The 20601-nt window shown below is 49.9% G+C and overlaps 1 protein-coding gene across 2 annotated transcripts in view; it reads right to left on the bottom strand.

Moving 5' to 3' along the window:
• Positions 1–20601, bottom strand: part of LOC139232709 (RNA-binding protein FXR1-like) — a 96496-nt gene that overhangs the window by 46119 nt on the left and 29776 nt on the right. For both annotated transcript variants that reach the window (XM_070863194.1, XM_070863195.1), the window contains exons 2-3: positions 19531–19583; positions 1923–2016 (exon numbers count right to left, since the gene is read on the bottom strand). In XM_070863194.1, coding sequence (XP_070719295.1) covers positions 1923–2016; positions 19531–19583 — 147 coding nt within the window. The remainder of the gene's footprint in view (positions 1–1922; positions 2017–19530; positions 19584–20601) is intronic.

Below are 20601 nucleotides of genomic sequence, written 5' to 3'. Positions count from 1 at the left end.
AATGTATGTGGATGTCCATTCCGTGTGTGTAAAGATGTCCCGATTCAGGATTCTCCCTAAACCCCTCCACCCTCATGGCCAGCGTCAGTTTTAGATCAGAGTCCGCAGTATTTTCCCTTGGTTTGAGTCTTTCATTCACTGCCATCCTCTCCCAGGAATGCTCCGATGGGATTTGAGAGTGTCGCTTTCACCTTCGCTGCTTTCCGTTTCCATTCTCGGGTTTGATCAGTTCTGACCGAGGACCATCGACCTGAAACATTAACTCGGTTTCTCCCTCTCCACGGATGCTGAATGGCCCACCGAGCATGTCAAAGTGTTTTCTGCTCTTACTTCAGATTGCCAGCATCCACAGCATTTTTGCTTTGGTTAAGGCATTACTCAAGCCACTCCTTCCCTGTCCGAGAAAGCATTTAATTCCAGAAGCACAGACTGGGCAGAAAGTGATAAAGGTTCCTTTTAATCCTGAAAGCACTGACAGGAACGCGCCTGGAAACACAGGCTGTCTTTACAGCCTTGGTCCAAACATGGACAAAAGAGCTGAATTCCAGGAGCCGAGAGTGACTGCCCTTGACATCAAGGCAGCATTTGACCGAGTGTGGCATCAAGGAACCCCAGTCAAACTGGTCAATGGCAATCAGGGGGAAAACTCTCCACTGACTGGAGTCATACCGAGCACAAAGGAAGATGGTTGTGGTGGTTGGAGGTCAGTCACCACAGCCTAAGGGCATCGCTGCAGGAGTTCCTCAGGACAGTGTCCTAGGCCCAACCATCGTCAGCTACTTCATCAATGACCTTCCTTCCATCAGAAGGTCAGAAGTGGGGATGTTCGCTGATGATTGCACAGTGTTCAGTTCCATTCACAACTCCTCAGATAATGAAGAAGTCCATGCCCGTGTGCAGCAAGACCTGGATGACACTCAGGCTAGGGCTGATACGTGGCCAGTAACATTCGCACCACACAAGTGCCGGGCAATGACCATCTCTAACAAGCGAGAGTCTAACCACCGCCCCTTGACATTCAACGGCATTACCATTGCCCAATCCCCCACCATCAACATCCTGGGGGTCACCATTGACCAGAAACCTAGAAACATAGAAAGTAGGTGCAGGAGTAGGCCATTCGGCCCTTCGAGCCTGCACCTCCATTCAATATGATCATGGCTGATCATGCAACTTCAGTACCCCATTCCTGCTTTCTCTTCATACCCCTTGATCCCTTTAGCCGTAAGGAACACATCTAACTCCCTCTGGAATATATCTAACGAACTGGCCTCTGTGGCAGAGAATTCCACAGGTTCACAATTGTCTGAGTGAAGAAGTTTCTCCTCATCTCAGTCCTAAGTGGCTCACCCCTTATCCTTAGACTGTGACCCCTGGTTCTGGACTTCCCCAACATCGGGAACGTTCTTCCTGCATCTAACCTGTTCAATCCCGTCAGAATTTTATATGTTTCAATGAGATCCCCTCCTCATTCTTCTAAATTCCAGTGAAAATAAGCCTAGTCGATCCAGTTTTTTTTCTCCATACGTCAGTCCTGCCATCCCGGGAATCAGTCTGGTGAACCTTCATTGCACTCCCTCAACTGGACCAGCCACATAAATACTGTGGCCACAAGAGCGGGTCAGAGGCTGGGTATTCTGCGGCCAGTGTCTCACCTCCTGACTCCCCAAAGCCTTCCCACCATCTACAAGGCACAAGTCAGGAGTGTGATGGAACACTCCCCACTTGCCTGGATGAGTTGCAGCTCCAACAACACTCGAGAAGCTCGACACCATCAACATCCTGGCGGTCACCATTGACCAAAGTCCCACTGTAACCGTAGTAACCACGAGCAAGGTGTTCGGATTGGGAGGGGGCAGGCTGGGATCATATACCAAGAACAATACAACCTCTCAATATTAGCAAAGCAACGTTCGTCTTACCTCAACTTCATCCCCTTCACTGATCTCTTTGTTGAAGTCTGCAGGAGGTGGTAAACGCACATCGCTGAAGGGAAGCTGCCGCTCAGGTTGCCAGCTGCAGACAAAGAATGAGTCACAGGGTCAGGATTATTGTAGTTCAGGAGTTTGGAACATGAGCTGTGAGCAGAACATTCCTCCCACCCCCCGCCATAATTTATGGCTTAGTTTATTGTCCCTCGCTGGTTGCCCCGACAATGTTCAAACAACTCGTATTTATATAGCGCCTTTAACGTAGTAAAATGTCCCAAGGCGCTTCACAGCAGTGTTTTAAGACAAAACAAATAATTGAAACGGCAAGCCGCACAAGATGAAATTAGCTCAGGTGACCAAAAGCTTGGTCAAAGAGGGAGGTTTTAAGGAGCGTCTTGAAGGAGAGGTAGAGAGGCGGAGAGGTTTAGGGAGGGAGTTCCAGAGCTTGGGGCCCAGGCAACGGAAGGCACGGCCACCGATGGTGGAGCGATTATAAATCAGGGATGCTCAGGAGGGCAGAATTAGAGGAGTGCAGACATCTCGGGGGGTTGTGGGGCTGGAGGAGGTTACAGAGATCATCATCAGTCCCTCGGAAATCGAGGAAGACTTGCTTCCACTCAAAGTGAGTTCTCAGATGGCTGAACAGTCCAATACAGGAATTACAGTCCCTGTCACAGGTGGGACAGACAGTGGTTGAAGGAAAGGGAGGGTGGGAAGTCTAGTTTCTGCACGCTCTTGGCGACGAGACTCGAGGTGCTCAGCGCCTTCCCGGATGCACTTCCTCCACTTAGGGCGGACTGGTCTTTGGCAAGCACTCCCAGGTGTCGGTGGGGATGTCGCACTTTATCAGGGAGGCTTTAAGGGTGTCCCTGTAAAGTTTCCTCTGCCCACTTGGGGCTCGCTTGCCGTACAGGAGTTCCGAATAGACTGCTTGCTTTGGGAGTCTCGTGTTGGGCATGCGGACAATGTGGCCCGCCCAACGGAGCTGGTCGAGTGTGGTCAGTGCTTTGATGCTGGGGATGTTGGCATGATTGGTGAGTCTGTCCTCCCAGGGGATTTGCAGGATCTTGCGGAAACATCATTGGTGGTATTTCACCAACGACTTGGTGTCTACTGAATATGGTCCATGTCTCTGAGCCATACAGAAGGGCGGGTATCACTACTGCCCTGTAGACCATGAGAGCTTGGTGCCAGATTTGAGGGCCTGGTCTTCAAAACACTCTCTTCCTCAGGCGACCGAAGGCTACACTGGAGGCGGTGTTGGACTTCATCATCGACGTCTGCCCTTGCTGATAGTAGGCCCCCCGAGGTATGGAAAATGGTCCACGTTGTCTGAGGATAGGGAGGGGGCGACGGCCATGGAGGGATTTATAAACAAGGACGAGAATTCTGAAATCGAGGCGTTGCTTAACGGGGAGCCAATGTAGGCCTACTTGAACTGTCATAGGTATTGTTTACAATTGAGTAGCTTTCGAGGCTACCATAGATGCAGGCGAAAGCAATGTAGGTTCCTCAAATAAGGAAGCATCATCAATGTGCTAATTGTGAGCTTTGAGCTTCTCTGATGAGACTCAGCTGGTGATGGAGAGTCTGACAGAGGCCCGGTAAAGTGGGGAGGAGGGTGGTGAAGGGAGCAGAGAGACAGGGTCCAGATCTTGGTTTGTGGCCAGTTGGCTGAATAAAGCTCGGTGGACATTTGGGCGATCAGGATTGGTCTCCCAACATCACAAAATGGTGGGACAGGAAGTGACCCACTGGTCTATCAGGCCCGTCCCAGATAATTGTGATGCCAAGTGCTCCACAATTCCGACACTTTCCCCACACCCCCCCAGAGCATTTACTGCCCCAGAGAGGCAAAAACACAAAAAAACCACAGCCAATTGGGGTGGGGGAGATCTGAAATTCCTCTTTCGGATGAGACGTTAAACCAGGTGGACGTAAAAGATCACATGGCACTATTTCGAAGAGCAGGGGAGTTATCGCCGGTGTCCTGGGCCCAATATTTATCCCTGAATCAAGATTAACATAGATTATTTGGTCATTATCACATGGCTGTGTGGGGGAGCGGAGGGCAGAGAAGCCCAAGGCAAAAAACAAAAAGGTCCACATTACAGCAAAATTCTAAAGGGGCAAAGTGTATTACAAAGACAAGCCTGAAGGCTCTGTGCCTCAATGCGAGGAGTATTCGGAATAAGGTGGACGAATTAACTGTGCAGATAGCAGTTAATGGATGAGATATAATTAGCATCACGGAGACATGACTCCAGGGTGACCAATGCTGGGAACTCAACATCCAGGGGTATTCAACATTTAGGAAGGATAGACAGAAAGGAAAAGGAGGCGGGGTGGCGTTGCTGGTTAAAGAGGAAATTACTGCAATAGTAAGGAGGGACATTAGCCTGGATGATGTGGAATCTGTTTGGGTGGAGCTACGGAATTCCAAAGGGCAGAAAATGCTAGTGGGAGTTGTGTATAGACCACCAAACAGTAGTAGTGAGGTTGGGGACAGCATCAAACAAGAAATAAGGGATGTGTGCAAAAAAGGTTCAGCAGTAATCATGGGCGACTTTAATCTACATATAGATTGGGCGAACCAAACTGGTAGCAATGCGGTGGAGGAGGATTTCCTGGAGTGTAATAGGGATGGTTTTCTAGACCAATATGTCGAGGAACCAACCAGGGAGCTGGTCATCCTAGACTGGGTGATGTGTAATGAGAAGGGACTACTTAGCAATCGTGTTGTGAGAGGCCCCTTGGGGAAGAGTGACCATAATATGGTAGAATTCTTTATTAAGATGGAGAGTGACAAAGTTAATTCAGAAACTAGGATCCTGAACTTAAGAAAAGGTAACTTCGACGGTATGAGGCGTGAATTGGCTAGAATAGACTGGCAAATGATACTTAAAGGGTTGATGGTGGATAAACAATGGAAAACATTTAAAAGATCACATGGATGAACTTCAGCAATTGTACATCCCTATCTGGAGTAAAAATAAAACGGGGAAGGTGGCTCAACCGTGGCTAACAAGGGAAATTAAGGATAGTGTTAAATCCAAGGAAGAGGCATATAAATTGGCAAAAAGCAGCAAACCGCAGGACTGGGAGAAATTTAGAATTCAGCAGAGGAGGACTAAGGATTTAATGAAGAGGGGGAAAATAGAGTACGAGAGGAAGCTTGCCGGGAACATATAAACTGACTGCAAAAGCTTCTATAGACATGCGAAGAGAAAAAGATTAGTAAAGACAAACATAGGTCCCTTGCAGTCGGATTCAGGTGAATTTATAATGGAGAACAAAGAAATGGCAGACCAATTGAACAAATACTTTGGTTCTGTCTTCATGAAGGAAGGCACAAATAACCTTCCGGATGTACTAGGGGACCGAGGGTCTAGTGAGAAGGAGGAACTGAAGGATATCCTTATTAGGCGGGAAATTGTGAGGGAGAAATTGATGGCATTGAAGGCTGATAAATCCCCAGGGCCTGATATTCTGCATCTCAGAGTACTTAAGGAAGTGGCCCTAGAAATAGTGGATGCATTGGTGATCATTTTCCAACAGTCTATTGACTCTGGATCAAGAAAACAGGTAATTATAGACCGGTTAGCCTGACATCAGTAGTGGGGAAAATGTTGGAATCAATCATTAGGATGAAATAGCAGCGCATTTTGAAAGCAGTGACAGGATCGGTACAAGTCAGCATGGATTTGTGAAAGGGAAATCATGCTTAACCAATTTTCTGAAGTTTTTTGAGGATGTAATTAGTAGAGTGGACAAGGAAGAACCAGTGGATGTGATGTATTTGGACTTTCAAAAGGCTTTTGACAAGGTCCCACACAAGAGATTGGTGTGCAAAATCAAAGCACATGGTATTGGGGGTAATGTACTGACGTGGATAGAGAACTGGTTGGCAGATAGGAAGCAGAGAGTCGGGATAAATGGGTCCTTTTCAGAATGGCAGGCAGTGACTAGTGGGGTGCCGCAGGGCTCAGTGCTGGGACCCCAGCTCTTTACAATATACATGAATGATTTAGATGAAGGAATTGAGTGTAATATCTCCAAGTTTGCAGAAGACACTAAACTGGGTGTCGGTGTGAGCTGTGAGGAGGATGCGAAGAGGCTGCAGGGTGACTTGGACAGGTTAGGTGAGTGGGCAAATGCATGGCAGATGCAGTATAATGTGGATAAATGTGAGGTTATCCACTTTGGGGGCAAAAACAGGAAGACAGATTATCTGAGTGGCGGCAGATTAGGAAAAGGGGAGGTGCAACGAGACCTGGGTGTCATGGTACATCAGTCATTGAAAGTTGCCATGCAGGTACAGCAGGCGGTGAAGGCGGCAAATGGTATGTTGGACTTCATAGCTAGGGGATTTGAGTATAGGAGCAGGGAGGTCCTACTGCAATTGTACAGGGCCTTGGTGAGGCCTCACCTGGAATATTGTGTTCAGTTTTGGTCTTCTAATCTGAGGAAGGATGTTCCTGCTATTGAGGGAGTGCATCGAAGGTTCACCAGACTGATTCCAGGGATGGCAGGACTGACATGTGAGAAGAGACTGGATCAACTGGGCTTTTATACATTGGAGTTTAGAAGGATGAGAGGATCTCATAGAAACGTATAAGATTTTGACGGGACTGGACAGGTTAGATGTGGGAAGAATGTTCCCGATGTTGGGCAAGTCCAGAACCAGGGGACATAGTCTTAGGATAAGGGGTAGGCCATTTAGGACTATGAGGAGAAACTTCTTCATTCAGAGTTGGTAACCTGTGGAATTCCCTGCCGCAGAGACTTGTTGATGCCAGTTCATTGGATATATTCAAGAGGGAGTTAGATGTGGCCCTTACGGCTAAAGGGATCAAGGCGTATGGAGAGAAAGCGGGAAAGGGGTACTGAGGGAATGATCAGCCATGATCTTATTGAATGGTGGTGCTGGCTCGAAGGGCTGAATAGTCTACTCCTGCACCTATTTTCGATGTCTATGTCTATGGGAGCTTGCTGTGCACAAATTAGCTGCCGTGTTTCCCACAATACAACAGTGACTGCACTCCAAAAGTACTTTATTGGCTGTAAAGCGCTTTGAGGCGTCTGGGGGTGGTGAAATGTGCTGTGTAAATGCAAATCTTTCTTTTAGACTGAATTAATCTTGTGTCTCTCCTCTGAACCCTGTCGAATGTCCCAATATCACCCCCCACTCGAGACCACCAAAACTGGACACAGCGTCCTAACTGGAGACCTGACCAGGCTCCTGTTCCAAGGACAAAATGGTGCGCTTTGTTTTATGGTGAATTGCCCTGTGATTACAATCTAGCATCCTGCTCACTTTAGCTGTAGCTTCACGACACTGGTCATGAACCGTTAAGAGATTAATAGAACACCCATATCTTTCTTTCACCACTGCCTTGAATTCGGTTCCCTGTTGGGTTTAGCATTCGATCTGCCCCCGTACACAACACTACACTGTTCGAAGTTAAGCCCCATTGGCCTAATCACGGGGCCAAACCCCCAACACATGGAGATCTGTGTGCAGTAGTTAAGCATTCTCTACAGTCCCAACTCTCGCAACGCCACGATTTCAAAATTCTCATCCTGGTTTACAAATCCCTCCATGGCCCTCGCCCCTCCCTATCTCGAATCTCCTCCAGCTTCACAACCGCCCGAGATGACTGCGTTCCTCTAATTCTGCCCTCATGAGCATCCCTGATTATAATCGCTCCACCATCGGTGGCCGTGCCTTCTGTTGCCTGGGCCCCAAGCTCTGGAACTCCCTCCCTAAACCTCTCCGCCTCTCCAAGAAGCTTCTTAAAACCGACATTTGCCCTGCCGTAATAATTTCTTCTGTAGCTTGGTGTTAAATTTATCTTGTAGCACTCCTGTGAAGCTCCTTGGGACGTTTTGCTACGTTAACGGCGCTATATAAATAATTGCTGTTGTATCTGGGGTTTGTCCTCAAACTTGAGGATCAATCGTAGAACGCTTACATCTAGGCCTTTAATGAAAATGGTAAAGAGCAAAGGTCTTAACACTGATCCCTGGGCGACACCACTGGTAACCAGTCTCCAAGCAGATCCCAATCCACTCTCTGCCCGAGGGCACTCAGACAGTTCTCAATCCACCGCAGCAGGTTACCACTAATCCCACAATATTCCAGCTCCTCGAGAAACCGAGCGAGCGAGCTAGAGCCAAAGGTTTGAGAGAGTCCGGGCAGACAGTGTCTACTCTCGCCCACGAACCCGGCAAAATCCTCGAACAATTGAACCACATTAGTTATAGACACGAGCTTTTCCAGCAGTGCTGGTGCCCCAGATGAGGCCTTCTCCGCCGTGGATCAGACCAGGAAGGAACAGAGGGGGTGGAATGGCGATTGGGAAAAAGGACAAAACCAACGTTCTCTCACCCTCCCTTCCCCACAAGAATCACCCAGCGACTCGGGTTGGGAAGTAGAGTGTAACCATTTGCTGAGGGAGCGATCAAGCTCACCAGTGATGTTCTCTCCTCCTCCACCCTCTTGCCCCACTGTTCCTGGCTGTACCTTCAGCCCCAGCCACATAGTCTGACAATCACTCCCACCTCCCTCTCCGAGAACATAAGAAACAGGAGCAGGAGTTGGCTATACGGCCCCTCGAGCCTGCTCCGCCATTCAATAAGATCATGGCCGATCTGATCATGGGCTCAGCTCCACTTCCCCGCCTGCTCCCCATAACCCTCAACTCCCTGATCGTTCAAAAATCTGTCCATCTCCACCTTAAATATATTCAATGACCCAGCCTCCACAGCTCTCTGGGGCAGAGAATTCCACAGATTCACCACCCTCAGAAGAAATTCCTCCTCATCTCAGTTTTAAATGGGCGACCCCTTATTCTGAAACTATGTCCCCTAGTTCTAGAATCCCCCACGAGGGGGAACATCCTCTCTACATCCACCCTGTCCAGCCCCCTCAGAATCTAATTCAAGACTCTGATCAAGCCTTTAGGAACCTCTCCCAATATCTCCTTTTTTGATTCCATTCCTGTATCCCCCAGTTGCCACGGGCAGCACCCCCTCCTCCCCCCACCGCACATCCTCTCCGGAAATTCAAGCTCCCCTCTCACTTGCGACACCTTCACTGATCTTGGGTGAAATCTGGGCAGATTCTACCAGCGAGGAAACTACTTAGGCTGCAGAAATCACTGGCAGAATATTGCAGGGTGATTAATGATGATTTGGATACCACTGAAATCGTGCTCTCTGGACAAGGCCAACTCAAGACAAATACTAAAGCAGTAAGTGGGGTCCGTAAATAAAAATAGATGACCATTTCTCCAGCGCTTTTCACCACCTCAGGGCGTCCCACAGCGCTTTACAGCCAAAGAAGTACTTTTGGAGTGCAGTCACTGTTGTAATGTGGGAAACGCAGCAGCCAATCTGTGCACAACAAGCTCCCACACACAGCAATGTGATAATGACCCAGATCATCTGTTTAAATGATGTTGGTTGAGGGATAAATGTTTACCAGGACACCGGGGAGAACTCCGTTGCTCATCTTCAAAATAGTGGTCATGGGATCACTTACGTCCATTTGAGGGGGCAGACAGGACCTCGGTTTAACATCTCATCCGAAAGACGGTACCTCCGACAGTGCGGCGCTCCCTCAGCACTGCCCCGACAGGGCGGCGCTCCCCCAGCACTGCCCCTCCGACAGGGCGGCGTTCCCCCAGCACCGCCCCTCTGACAGGGCGGCGCTCCCCCAGCACTGCCCCTCCGACAGGGCGGCGCTCCCCCAGCACCGCCCCTCCGACACTCCCCCAGCACTGCCCCTCCGACAGGGCGGCACTCCCCCAGCACTGCCCCTCCGACAGGGCGGCACTCCCCCAGCACCGCCCCTCCGACAGGGCGGCACTCCCCCAGCACCGCCCCTCCGACAGGGCGGCGCTCCCTCAGCACTGCCCCTCCGACAGGGCGGCGCTCCCCCAGTCCTGGCACTGGGAGTGTCGGCCTGGATTATGTGCCCAAGTCTCCAGAGCGGGACTTGAACCCACGACCTTCTGACTCGGAGGAGGGAGTGAGAGCCACTGAGCCACAGCTGACACCTCGCGACCCTTTAAAATGACCGGGGCTGAAGGACTGGTAACGATTGCTGTCTGATTGGTGAATGTTGACCAATCAGGGAGCAGCCGCTTCCAGAGCCGGCGATTACTTGTGTTCACCGTCAGCCTTGCGCACAGCAGCCCAACCCTTGGAACTGGCACTGAGTGTACAGTGCCGTACAGTCTGCCGAACTATCACATCTCAGAACAAAGGCACAGTCTGTGCATAATGGCTTTAACTTGACAGAAAATTCATAGCCCCATGGATCTGCAATGCCGTCTGCCCCTGAATGTCAATTATTTATATCGAGGAGTGCAGGCAGCAGGGGTAACCGGGTGACTGCTGTTGGCTACTCTTGCAGTGCAAGTCTAGAATTGCAACGCACAGGAGGCCATTGGGCCCATCAAGCCTGTGCCGGCTCTGTGAGCGAGCGATCCCATCAGTCCCACTCCCCCTGCCCTTTCCCCACAGCCCGGTGAATTTACTCCTTGACATATTGATCCAATTCCCGGTTTGAAAGTTACTATTGAATCTGCTCCCACAGCCCTTTCAGGCAGCGCGTTCCCGATCACAACTCACTGCGTAAAAAAAACATCGTCATCTCTCCTCCGGTCCCTTGGCCGATTACCTTCAAGCTGTGTCCCTCTGGTTACTGACCCTCCTGCCCCGGGGAACAGTCTCTCCTTACAGGTGAGGTTTTTAAAAAAAAACTCACCCAGTTTCACAACGAGGTTGACAAAAGGCAGGAGCAGCTGGTGAAGACTGACGAAGTGTTGTGGACTGCAGCTGTCCACACGGCCTCCCAGAGCAGCTGTAAAGCCCTCGTGAGTCTCAGTCCGCAACAAAAGGGCACGTTGGGAATAAGAGCGGACTTCAAAAGGAATGCGCCTTCTGTCCGCAATCCCCCACCGCCTTGCAGCGGGGATTAGTACTGGAGGGTCAAGTAAGGAGAACCCATCCCATCTCGCTGGTGAATACAAGTGGATAATATCAGACAAGGGAAAATATCGCTCGCCTCTTGGTTTGACGGTTTAAAACGGGGGAAGTGCATTCCAGTGAACTGCCTTATAATCCCTCAACACTTAAGCAGTCACAGGGTGAATAATGTGTGTAAAAACTCCCCCGCCCACGTCCCACATAATGAAGTTGTGCTTTGATTACAGAGTGCCAGCCTTGGACCACTGTCATAGAAACATAGACATAGAAACATAGAAAATAGGTGCAGGAGTAGGCCATTCGGCCCTTCGAGCCTGCACCGCCATTCAATGAGTTCATGGCTGAACATTCAACTTCAGTACCCCATTCCTGCTTTCTCGCCATACCCCTTGATCCCCCTAGTAGTAAGGACCTCATCTAACTCCTTTTTAAATATATTTAGTGAATTGGCCTCAACAACTTTCTGTGGTAGAGAATTCCACAGGTTCACCACTCTCTGGGTGAAGAAGTTCCTCCGCATCTCGGTCCTAAATGGCTTACCCCTTATCTTTAGACTGTGACCTCTGGTTCTGGACTTCCCCAACATTGGGAACATTCTTCCTGCATCTAACCTGTCTAACCCCGTCAGAATTTTAAATGTTTCTATGAGGTCCCCGCTCATTCTTCTGAACTCCAGTGAATACAAGCCCAGTTGATCCAGTCTTTCTTGATAGGTCAGTCCCGCCATCCCGGGAATCAGTCTGGTGAACCTTCGCTGCACTCCCTCAATTGCAAGAATGTCATTCCTCAGGTTAGGAGACCAAAACTGTACACAATACTCCAGGTGTGGCCTCACCAATGCCCTGTACAACTGTAGCAACACCTCCCTGCCCCTGTACTCAAATCCCCTTGCTATGAAGGCCAACATGCCATTTGCTTTCTTAACCGCCTGCTGTACCTGCATGCCAACCTTCAATGACTGATGTACCATGACACCCAGGTCTCTTTGCACCTCCCCTTTTCCTAATCTGTCACCATTCAGATAATAGTCTGTCTCTCTGTTTTTACCACCAAAGTGGATAACCTCACATTTATCCACATTATACTTCATCTGCCATGCATTTGCCCACTCACCGAACCTATCCAAGTCGCTCTGCAGCCTCACAGTATCCTTCTCGCAGCTCACACTGCCACCCAACTTAGTGTCATCCGCAAATTTGGAGATACTACATTTAATCCCCTCATCTAAATCATTAATGTACAGTGTAAACAGCTGGGGCCCCAGCACAGAACCTTGCGGTACCCCACTAGTCACTGCCTGCCATTATGAAAAGTACCCATTTACTCCTACTCTTTGCTTCCTGTCTGACAACCAGTTCTCAATCCATGTCAGTACACTACCCCCAATCCCATGTGCTCTAACTTTGCACATCAATCTCTTGTGTGGGACCTTGTCGAACGCCTTCTGAAAGTCCAAATATACCACATCAACTGGTTCTCCCTTATCCACTCTACTGGAAACATCCTCAAAAAATTCCAGAAGATTTGTCAAGCATGATTTCCCTTTCACAAATCCATGTCGACTTGGACCTATCATGTCACCTCTTTCCAAATGCACTGCTATGACATCCTTAATAATTGATTCCATCATTTTACCCACTACTGAGGTCAGGCTGACCGGTCTATAATTCCCTGTTTTCTCTCTCCCTCCTTTTTTAAAAAGTGGGGTTACATTGGCTACCCTCCACTCCATAGGAACTGATCCAGAGTCAATGGAATGTTGGAAAATGACTGTCAATGCATCCACTATTTCCAAGGCCACCTCCTTAAGTACTCTGGGATGCAGTCCATCAGGCCCTGGGGATTTATCGGCCTTCAATCCCATCAATTTCCCCAACACAATTTCCCGGCTAATAAGGATTTCCCTCAGTTCCTCCTCCTTACTAGACCCCCCGACCCCTTTTATAACCGGAAGGTTGTTCGTGTCCTCCTTCGTGAATACCGAACCAAAGTACTTGTTCAATTGGTCCGCCATTTCTTTGTTCCCCGTTATGACTTCCCCTGATTCTGACTGCAGGGGACCTACGTTTGTCTTTACTAACCTTTTTCTCTTTACATATCTATAGAAACTTTTGCAATCCGTCTTAATGTTCCCTGCAAGCTTCTTCTCATACTCCATTTTCCCTGCCCTAATCAAACCCTTTGTCCTCCTCTGCTGAGTTCTAAATTTCTCCCAGTCCCCAGGTTCGCTGCTATTTCTGGCCAATTTGTATGCCACTTCCTTGGCTTTAATACTATCCCTGATTTCCCTTGATAGCCACGGTTGAGCCACCTTCCCTTTTTTATTTCTATGCCAGACAGAAATGTACAATTGTTGTAGTTCATCCATGCGGTCTCTAAATGTCTGCCATTGCCCATCCACAGTCAACCCCTTAAGTCCCGACACACAAGGCAGCTGATGTTACACCGGGTGGGGGGGGGATAAAGAGTTCTATACCAAGTGAGCGCTCGCAAACTGCCTGCACGCAGCAATTCAATGCTGTGATACTGGAAGAGCAAAGACACTGGCAGCATGACACATGATAAAGACTTGGATTTATATAGCGCCTTTCACGACCACCGGACTTCTTGAAGCGCTTTACAGCCAATGGCATGTAGTCACTGCTCGACGGGATAATTCAACAGCATGTGCTCCCCTCTGTAGAGGAAACCAGTGACTGAGGGAGGGCTGCACCATCGGAGGGGGCAGTACTGAGGGGGCGCCGCACTGTCAGAGGGACAGTACTGAGGGAGGGCTGCACCGTCGGAGGGGGCAGTACTGAGGGAGCGCCGCACTGTCGGAGGGGGCAGTACTGAGGGAGGGCTGCACCATCGGAGGGGGCAGTACTGAGGGGGCGCCGCACTGTCAGAGGGACAGTATTGAGGGAGGGCTGCACTGTCGAAGGGGGCAGTACTGAGGGGGTGCCGCACTGTCGGAGGTGCCCTCTTTTGGATGAGACGTTAAACCGAGGCTTCCCCCTCAGGTTGATGTGAAAGATCCCACGGCACTATTGGAAGAAGAGCAGGGGAGTCATCCCCAGTGTGCTAGGGCCAATATTTATCCCTCAATAAAAACATTAAAAAGACAGATTAGCTGCTCATCATCACATTGCTCTTTGTGGGAGCTTGCTGTGCACAATTGGCTGCTGTATCCTCGACATCAGAACAGTGACTACACTTCAAAAAAGCACTTCATTGGCTGTAAAGCGCTTTGGGACATTCGGGGGTTGTGACAGGCGCTATATAAATACAAGTCTTTTTTCCTTTTATGCAAGTTTCACATTCGTACCACTCTCTGGGTGAAGAAGTTTCTCCTGATTTATTAGTGACTGTCTGATATTGATAGCCTCTAGTTCTGGTCTCCCCCCACAACTGGAAACATCTTTACGTCTACCTTATCGAACCCCCTTTATAATCTGAAAACCTCTTTATAATTGTGAGCGTTGCCCATTACTGGCCATTACACACGTGTTGTTATTGCCACACTGAGCTAGATCACACAAGGCGTCAGCGAACAGCGGGAGTTGACACGATGTACGTGTCAGCCGATTAAAGAACTACTAATCTTCGCACCAAGACGACGTGGCTATAAGTCAACAGTTTGTTGGGATTAATATTCAGAATTTAAAACACAACGAAGCACATGTTTACTTGTACACACCCAATGTTTTTGTTGGATGCACTTTGCAAAAAGAATGCAGAGTCTGAACATTCCCACCGCAAAACAGGCCCGCAGCAAATTCAATTTGGGATCGTTCCAACCGAATACATAATTGGATCTAACCTGACTGTGCTCTGGATCAGGTCCAGGCGCTGGGCAGCAACACGCAGGGGGGGGGGCACCGATATCCCACTGCACTGACGGGACAGGACTGCTGTCGGGAAGGTCGATGTGCTTTTTATCCCGGTCTGATGGGAGTGGGGAAAGAGGGGTAAAAGCCCTCGGCATTTCACAGCCCAGCACAAAGATCACGAGCTTGGGGGGGGGGGGGGGGGGGGGGGGAGCAGTGCGCCACACGGTAATTAGAATCCCAGTTATCCAGGCACCAAAGACCGTGGGCTGGAAGTGTGACCCGGGGAAACAGGACAAGACAAGAAAGCAAAATAAAAACAGCCACGGCAATTATGGTCGGATCTTCGGTAAATTGGATAATTGCACATCTGGAGCAGATTACTCAGTACACGGTGATAACAAGCGAGTCTTACACCAGCCGGCTCAGCATGGACCTCCCTGGATCACACGGGTTTGCGATGCATAAGACACCAACTACAGACCAGTCAGTCCACGTGTGTCCTGTCCACAGAGGCTCTTTATTATCCGACGGGTCAATCAGCGCTCCCTTCTCAGTCTGGGGAGGCCAGCAGCTCATCACGACTAGCTCGCAAACATCGCCTGGACGTCTTCACTCCATCCCTCTCCCCAACTCCTGTCCGAGACTGAACCAGACTGTTCACAACCTTGCTGTCATATTTGACCCCGAGATGAGCTTTCGACCACATAGCCACAGCATAACTAAGATCGCCTGTTGCCCCCTCTGTAACATCGCCCGTCTCATCCGCTGCTGAAACCCTCATCCACGCCTTTGTTACCTGTTGATTTGACCATTCCAACTCACTGCTGGCCAGCCTCCCACATTCTACCTGACGTAAACTAAAAGTGATACAAAACTCGGCTGCCCCGCGTCCTAATTCGTACCGAGTCCCGCTCACCCATCGCCCCCTGTGCTCGCTGCCCCGTGTCCTAACTCGCACCGAGTCCCGCTCACCCATCGCCCCCTGTGCTCACTGCCCCGTGTCCTAATTCGCACCGAGTCCCACTCACCCATCGCCCCCTGTGCTCGCTGCCCCGTGTCCTAATTCGCACCGAGTCCCGCTCACCCATCGCCCCCTGTGCTCGCTGCCCCGTGTCCTAACTCGCACCGAGTCCCGCTCACCCATCACCCCCTGTGCTCGCTGCCCCCGTGTCCTAACTCGCACCCAGTCCCACTCACCCATCACCCCCTGTGCTCACTGCCCCGTGTCCTAATTCGCACCGAGTCCCGCTCACCCATCGCCCCCTGCCCCGTGTCCTAACTCGCACCGAGTCCCGCTCACCCATCACCCATCACCCCCTGTGCTCGCTGCCCCCGTGTCCTAACTCGCACCCAGTCCCACTCACCCATCACCCCCTGTGCTCGCTGCCCCGTGTCCTAACTCGCACCGAGTCCCGCTCACCCATCACCCCCTGTGCTCGCTGCCCCGTGTCCTAACTCACACCGAGTCCCACTCACCCATCACCCCCTGTGCTCGCTGACCTACACTGGCTCCTCGATTTCAAAATTCTCATCCTTGTTTACAAATCCCTCTATGGCCCTCGCACCTCCCTATCTTTGTAATCTCCTCCAGCCCCACAATCCCCGTAAGATGACTGCACTCCTCTAATTCTGCCCTCCTGACCATCCCCGATTATAATCGCTCCACCATCGGTGGCCGTGCCTTCTGTTGCCTGGGCCCCAAGCTCTGGAACTCCCTCCCTAAACCTCTCCGCCTCTCTCTCCTCCTTCAAGACGCTCCTTAAAACCGACCTCTTTGACCAACCTGCCCAAATTTCGACTTATGCGGCTCAGTGTCAAATCTGTTATCTCGTAATATTCCTTGTGAAATGCCTTGGGCCGTTTCACTACGTGGAAGGTGCTATATAAATGCAAGCTGTTGTAACAACACTGGAATAATATCCCAGTTATGGTCGACTAATGACACTGAGCCATGGGCGATGGCAGAGTGAAGTGAACCTTGGTGGGGCAGCACTGGGGATGCAGCTGCTGCACACTAGGAATGTGATACAATCTGGAACAATACACTTCAACCAGGGACACCTGGGCTGCTAGTACTGCATTCAGAGTTTAAACTCACGTTGGACTGCAACAGTTTGAAGTAGAAATCAGTTAGTGCTTCTACCAGCTCGAAAACTGCAGGAAAGGTCGTTCTTGCTATTGAGGGAGTGCAGCGAAGGTTCACCAGACTGATTCCCGGGATGGCAGGGCGGACATATGAAGAAAGACTGGATTGACTAGCCTTATATTCACTGGAATTTAAAAGAATGAGAGGGGATCTCATAGAAACATATATAATTCTAACAGGACGAGACAGGTTCGATGCAGGAAGAATGTTCCCAATGTTGGGGAAGCCCAGAAACAGGGGTCACAGTCTAAGGATAAGGGGTAAAGCCATTTATGATCAAGATGAGGAGAAACTTCTTCACTCAGTTGTTAACCTGTGGAATTCTCTACCACAGAGAGTTGTTGAGGCCAGTTCGTTAGATATATTCAAAAGGGAGTTAGATGTGGCCCTTACGGCTAAAGGGATCAAGGGGTATGGAGAGAAAGCAGGAAAGGGGTACGGAGATGAATGATCAGCCATGATCTTATTGAATGGTGGTGCAGGCTCGAAGGGCCGAATGACCTGCTCCTGCACCTATTTTCTATGTTTCTATGTTTACCCATCCCCGATTTTTGGCAGCCGTGCCTTCAGCCGCCTGGGGCCCCAAGCTCTAGAACCTCCTCCCTAAACCTCTCCGCCTCTCTCTCCTCCTTCAGGACGCTCCTTAAAACCGACCTCGTCGACCAAGCTTTTGGTCACCTGTCTCGGATATCTCCTTAGCTGGCTCGGTGCCAAATTGTGTCTGATTTCGCTCCTGTGAAGAGCCTTGGGACGAGTCATTGAATATATTTAAGGCGGTGATAGAGAGATTTTGGAGAGATAAGGGAGTCAAGGGTTATGGGGGGGGGGGGGGCGGGGGGGGAAGTGGAGTTGTGGCCAAGATCAGATCAGCCATGATCTCATTGAATGGCCGACTCCTGCTCCTAATTCTTTTGTATTACTACGTTAAAGGCGCTATATAAATGCAAGTTGATTTTGCCCATCACTCACCAAGTCCCATTCACCCATCATCCCCTGACCTCTTTGAAGAGTTCCTTAAAACCTACCTCTTTCCTAAAAAGGCTTGGTATCAAATTGGGCTTGATAATTTTGCTTCTGTGAAGTGCCTTGGGGTGATATAACAACTTGCATAGTCTCATTTCTAAATGACACGCAATGGGGACTTTCTTGATTCAAAGAGAGAGATCAGCACTCTTGCCGAAGTTGGATTGAGCAGCAATTCAAGTATAGAACCCACATGCACCAGACTACGATGAAATGCCTCAATCAAAAGAGAACCAGCAACGCACACAGCAATTGGTCGCAAACAATATAGGAAGGGGCGTTCTCTGAAGCAAAGGCTGGATTTTAGATGCCGAGTCGTTGAGTATATTCAAGGCCAACATCAGTAGATTTTTGGACTCTAGGGGAAAATCAAGGGATCGGGCGGGAAAGTGGAGTTGAGATCGAAGATCAGCCGTGATCTCATTGAATGGCGGAACAGGCTCGAGGGGCCGAATGGCCGACTCCGACTCCTAATTCTTATGTTATGACTTCTGGACTGCACTTACAACATAACAAATAGGAGCAGGAGACCGCCATTTTGCTCTTTGAGCCTGTTCTGCCATTCAATATCATGGCTGATCTGGTAAATGATGGCAGGGCTCGTCCGAGCAAACAAAAACTTAACCCGTGTCGCCACCACCCTGTGGGCAAACCACCCCCACCCCCCTCCAACCGTGCCATCTTAATCCATTTATCCTCCCTGAAGGCAGCATCAACAGTCTACCTCCAAACCCACAAGGTTGAGATGCTACAGTGATGGAGGCAGACCCAGGTTAAGACATGACGATTCCCTCTGAAACGTATGCCAGTGAGGATGCTCACGGGTTTGTCGAGCTGATGAGTTGGGAGTGGCTCAGCCAGTCACGTGATGTTCACAGGACTCAATAAAACCCCGGCCAGTTGGGTTCGGGGGATCCACGATGGGGCAGGTGGTCGAGAGCCTGGCGGATGAACTGGTAATGTGTCGTGCGATTGTTAAACCTTTTGCTAATAAACCAACTAGTTCTTAGTAGCAATGTGTTGCTATGGATTCTTAAACAAAGAACCCGTGAAGCAAGTACATTCCAGCCTCCATCATCAGCAGGATCATCATAGGCGATCCTTCGAAGCGAGGATGGCTTGCCTCCACACCAAAAAAAAAGGGATGAGTTCACAGGCGTTTCAATGAAGAACCGAATATTCCAGATCCCGAACTACATCCTGAAGGGTGGAAGATGCCTGTGGGTGGATTTTTTTAACGTGGGGTGGCCGTTGCACACCAGCCACCACACGGGCTTGACACAGCGAGGTCTCGGTCCAGTGGCAAGGGTTAACCAGGACGACTGGAGACCAGCTCTGCTGCACGGACCGAGTGCGCTCACATATCGCAGTGTGGGCTGGGCCCGTGCTGATCTTGGGCCCCGAACTCGGGCCTCCCCTGGACCCCGATCACGTCCCTCTACCAGCAGGATATGGAACTATTAGAAGGCTGGATGCGCACAGCACCACGGACACTGGGGAAAAGTCGGAACGGACTGAAGGGAGACGATTTCTGATCGCGGGGCGGGGAAGCACCGATTCCTGGCGCTTGGCTGCCGCGCGGATTGAGGGGCGAACGAACAGGCACAGCAACAACACTCACTTGTTCTCGAATGCGATGGTGATGGAGTCATCATGGACATCTTTCACAAACCCCTGAGAGGAAACAAAAAAAAATGAAAAGAATTAAACAAGCCGCGTAGAAAAACACCCTTCCGGACGATGAATCGAAGAGTGGGGAAGGGAAGAAGCTGTATTTAAAATCGGATGTCTCGTGACTGGAGTCCATTCCCCTCTGCCAATAAGATAAACGCAGAGACCTTTAACCCATCAGATCACAATCACGTCACCAGGGACCAGATTTCAGATTAATTGATTCAGTCAGAGAAACGAGGAGTCAATTAATCACATTCTGCCGAAAGAAATAATTCTGCTGCATTACAGGCCCCATAAACGTTCCTCCCAGCTAGAAATTAATTAGGCAAAGGAGGATTCAATAATTCATAAAATGCCACTCAAAATTTTACTGTTCAACGTCTCGATCCCATCTTGCAATAGCTTAATCATAGTTTCCCAACTCTTGTAAAAGTAGCCTTGACCCCCAGGTACATGATCCTCATTAACAGACGGTATATGCATGGCTCCACACTGTCCCAGTCACTCCCAACAGCAATATCAGACATGCAGCAAAGCAACCTGCTCACCGCTGACTCTGCTCTCACTCACGCCCCCTCGCAACGCACCTCATAGAAACTCTCAGCACAGGAGGCCGCCATTCGGCCCATCGTGTCTGTGCTATCCAGCCTAATCCCACTTTCCTGCTCTGGGTGGGCGTAGCCCTGTCGGTTACAGCACTTCAAGTGCACATCCAAGCACTTTTTAAAAAGAGGGTTTCTGCCTCTACCACCCTTTCACGCAGTGAGTTCCAGACCCCCACCACCCTCTGGGTGAAAACAGTTCTCCACAACTCTCCTCCAATCCTGCTACCAATTACTTTAAATCTATGCCCCCTGGTTATTGACCTCTCTGCCAAGGGAAACAGGTCCTTCCTATCCACTCGATCCAGGCCCCTCCACCGCAAATCAAGTCGCTCCTCAGCCTCCGAAGAAAACAACCCCAGCCTATCCAATCTTCCCTCATAGCTAAAACTTCTCCAGTCCAGCCAACATCCTGG

The sequence above is a fragment of the Pristiophorus japonicus genome, chromosome 20 (assembly GCF_044704955.1).
Source record: "Pristiophorus japonicus isolate sPriJap1 chromosome 20, sPriJap1.hap1, whole genome shotgun sequence".
NCBI classification, from domain to species: Eukaryota; Metazoa; Chordata; class Chondrichthyes; family Pristiophoridae; genus Pristiophorus; species Pristiophorus japonicus.
The sequence above is the reverse complement of the archived record's forward strand: the minus strand, read 5'-3'. Positions and strand labels throughout refer to the sequence as shown.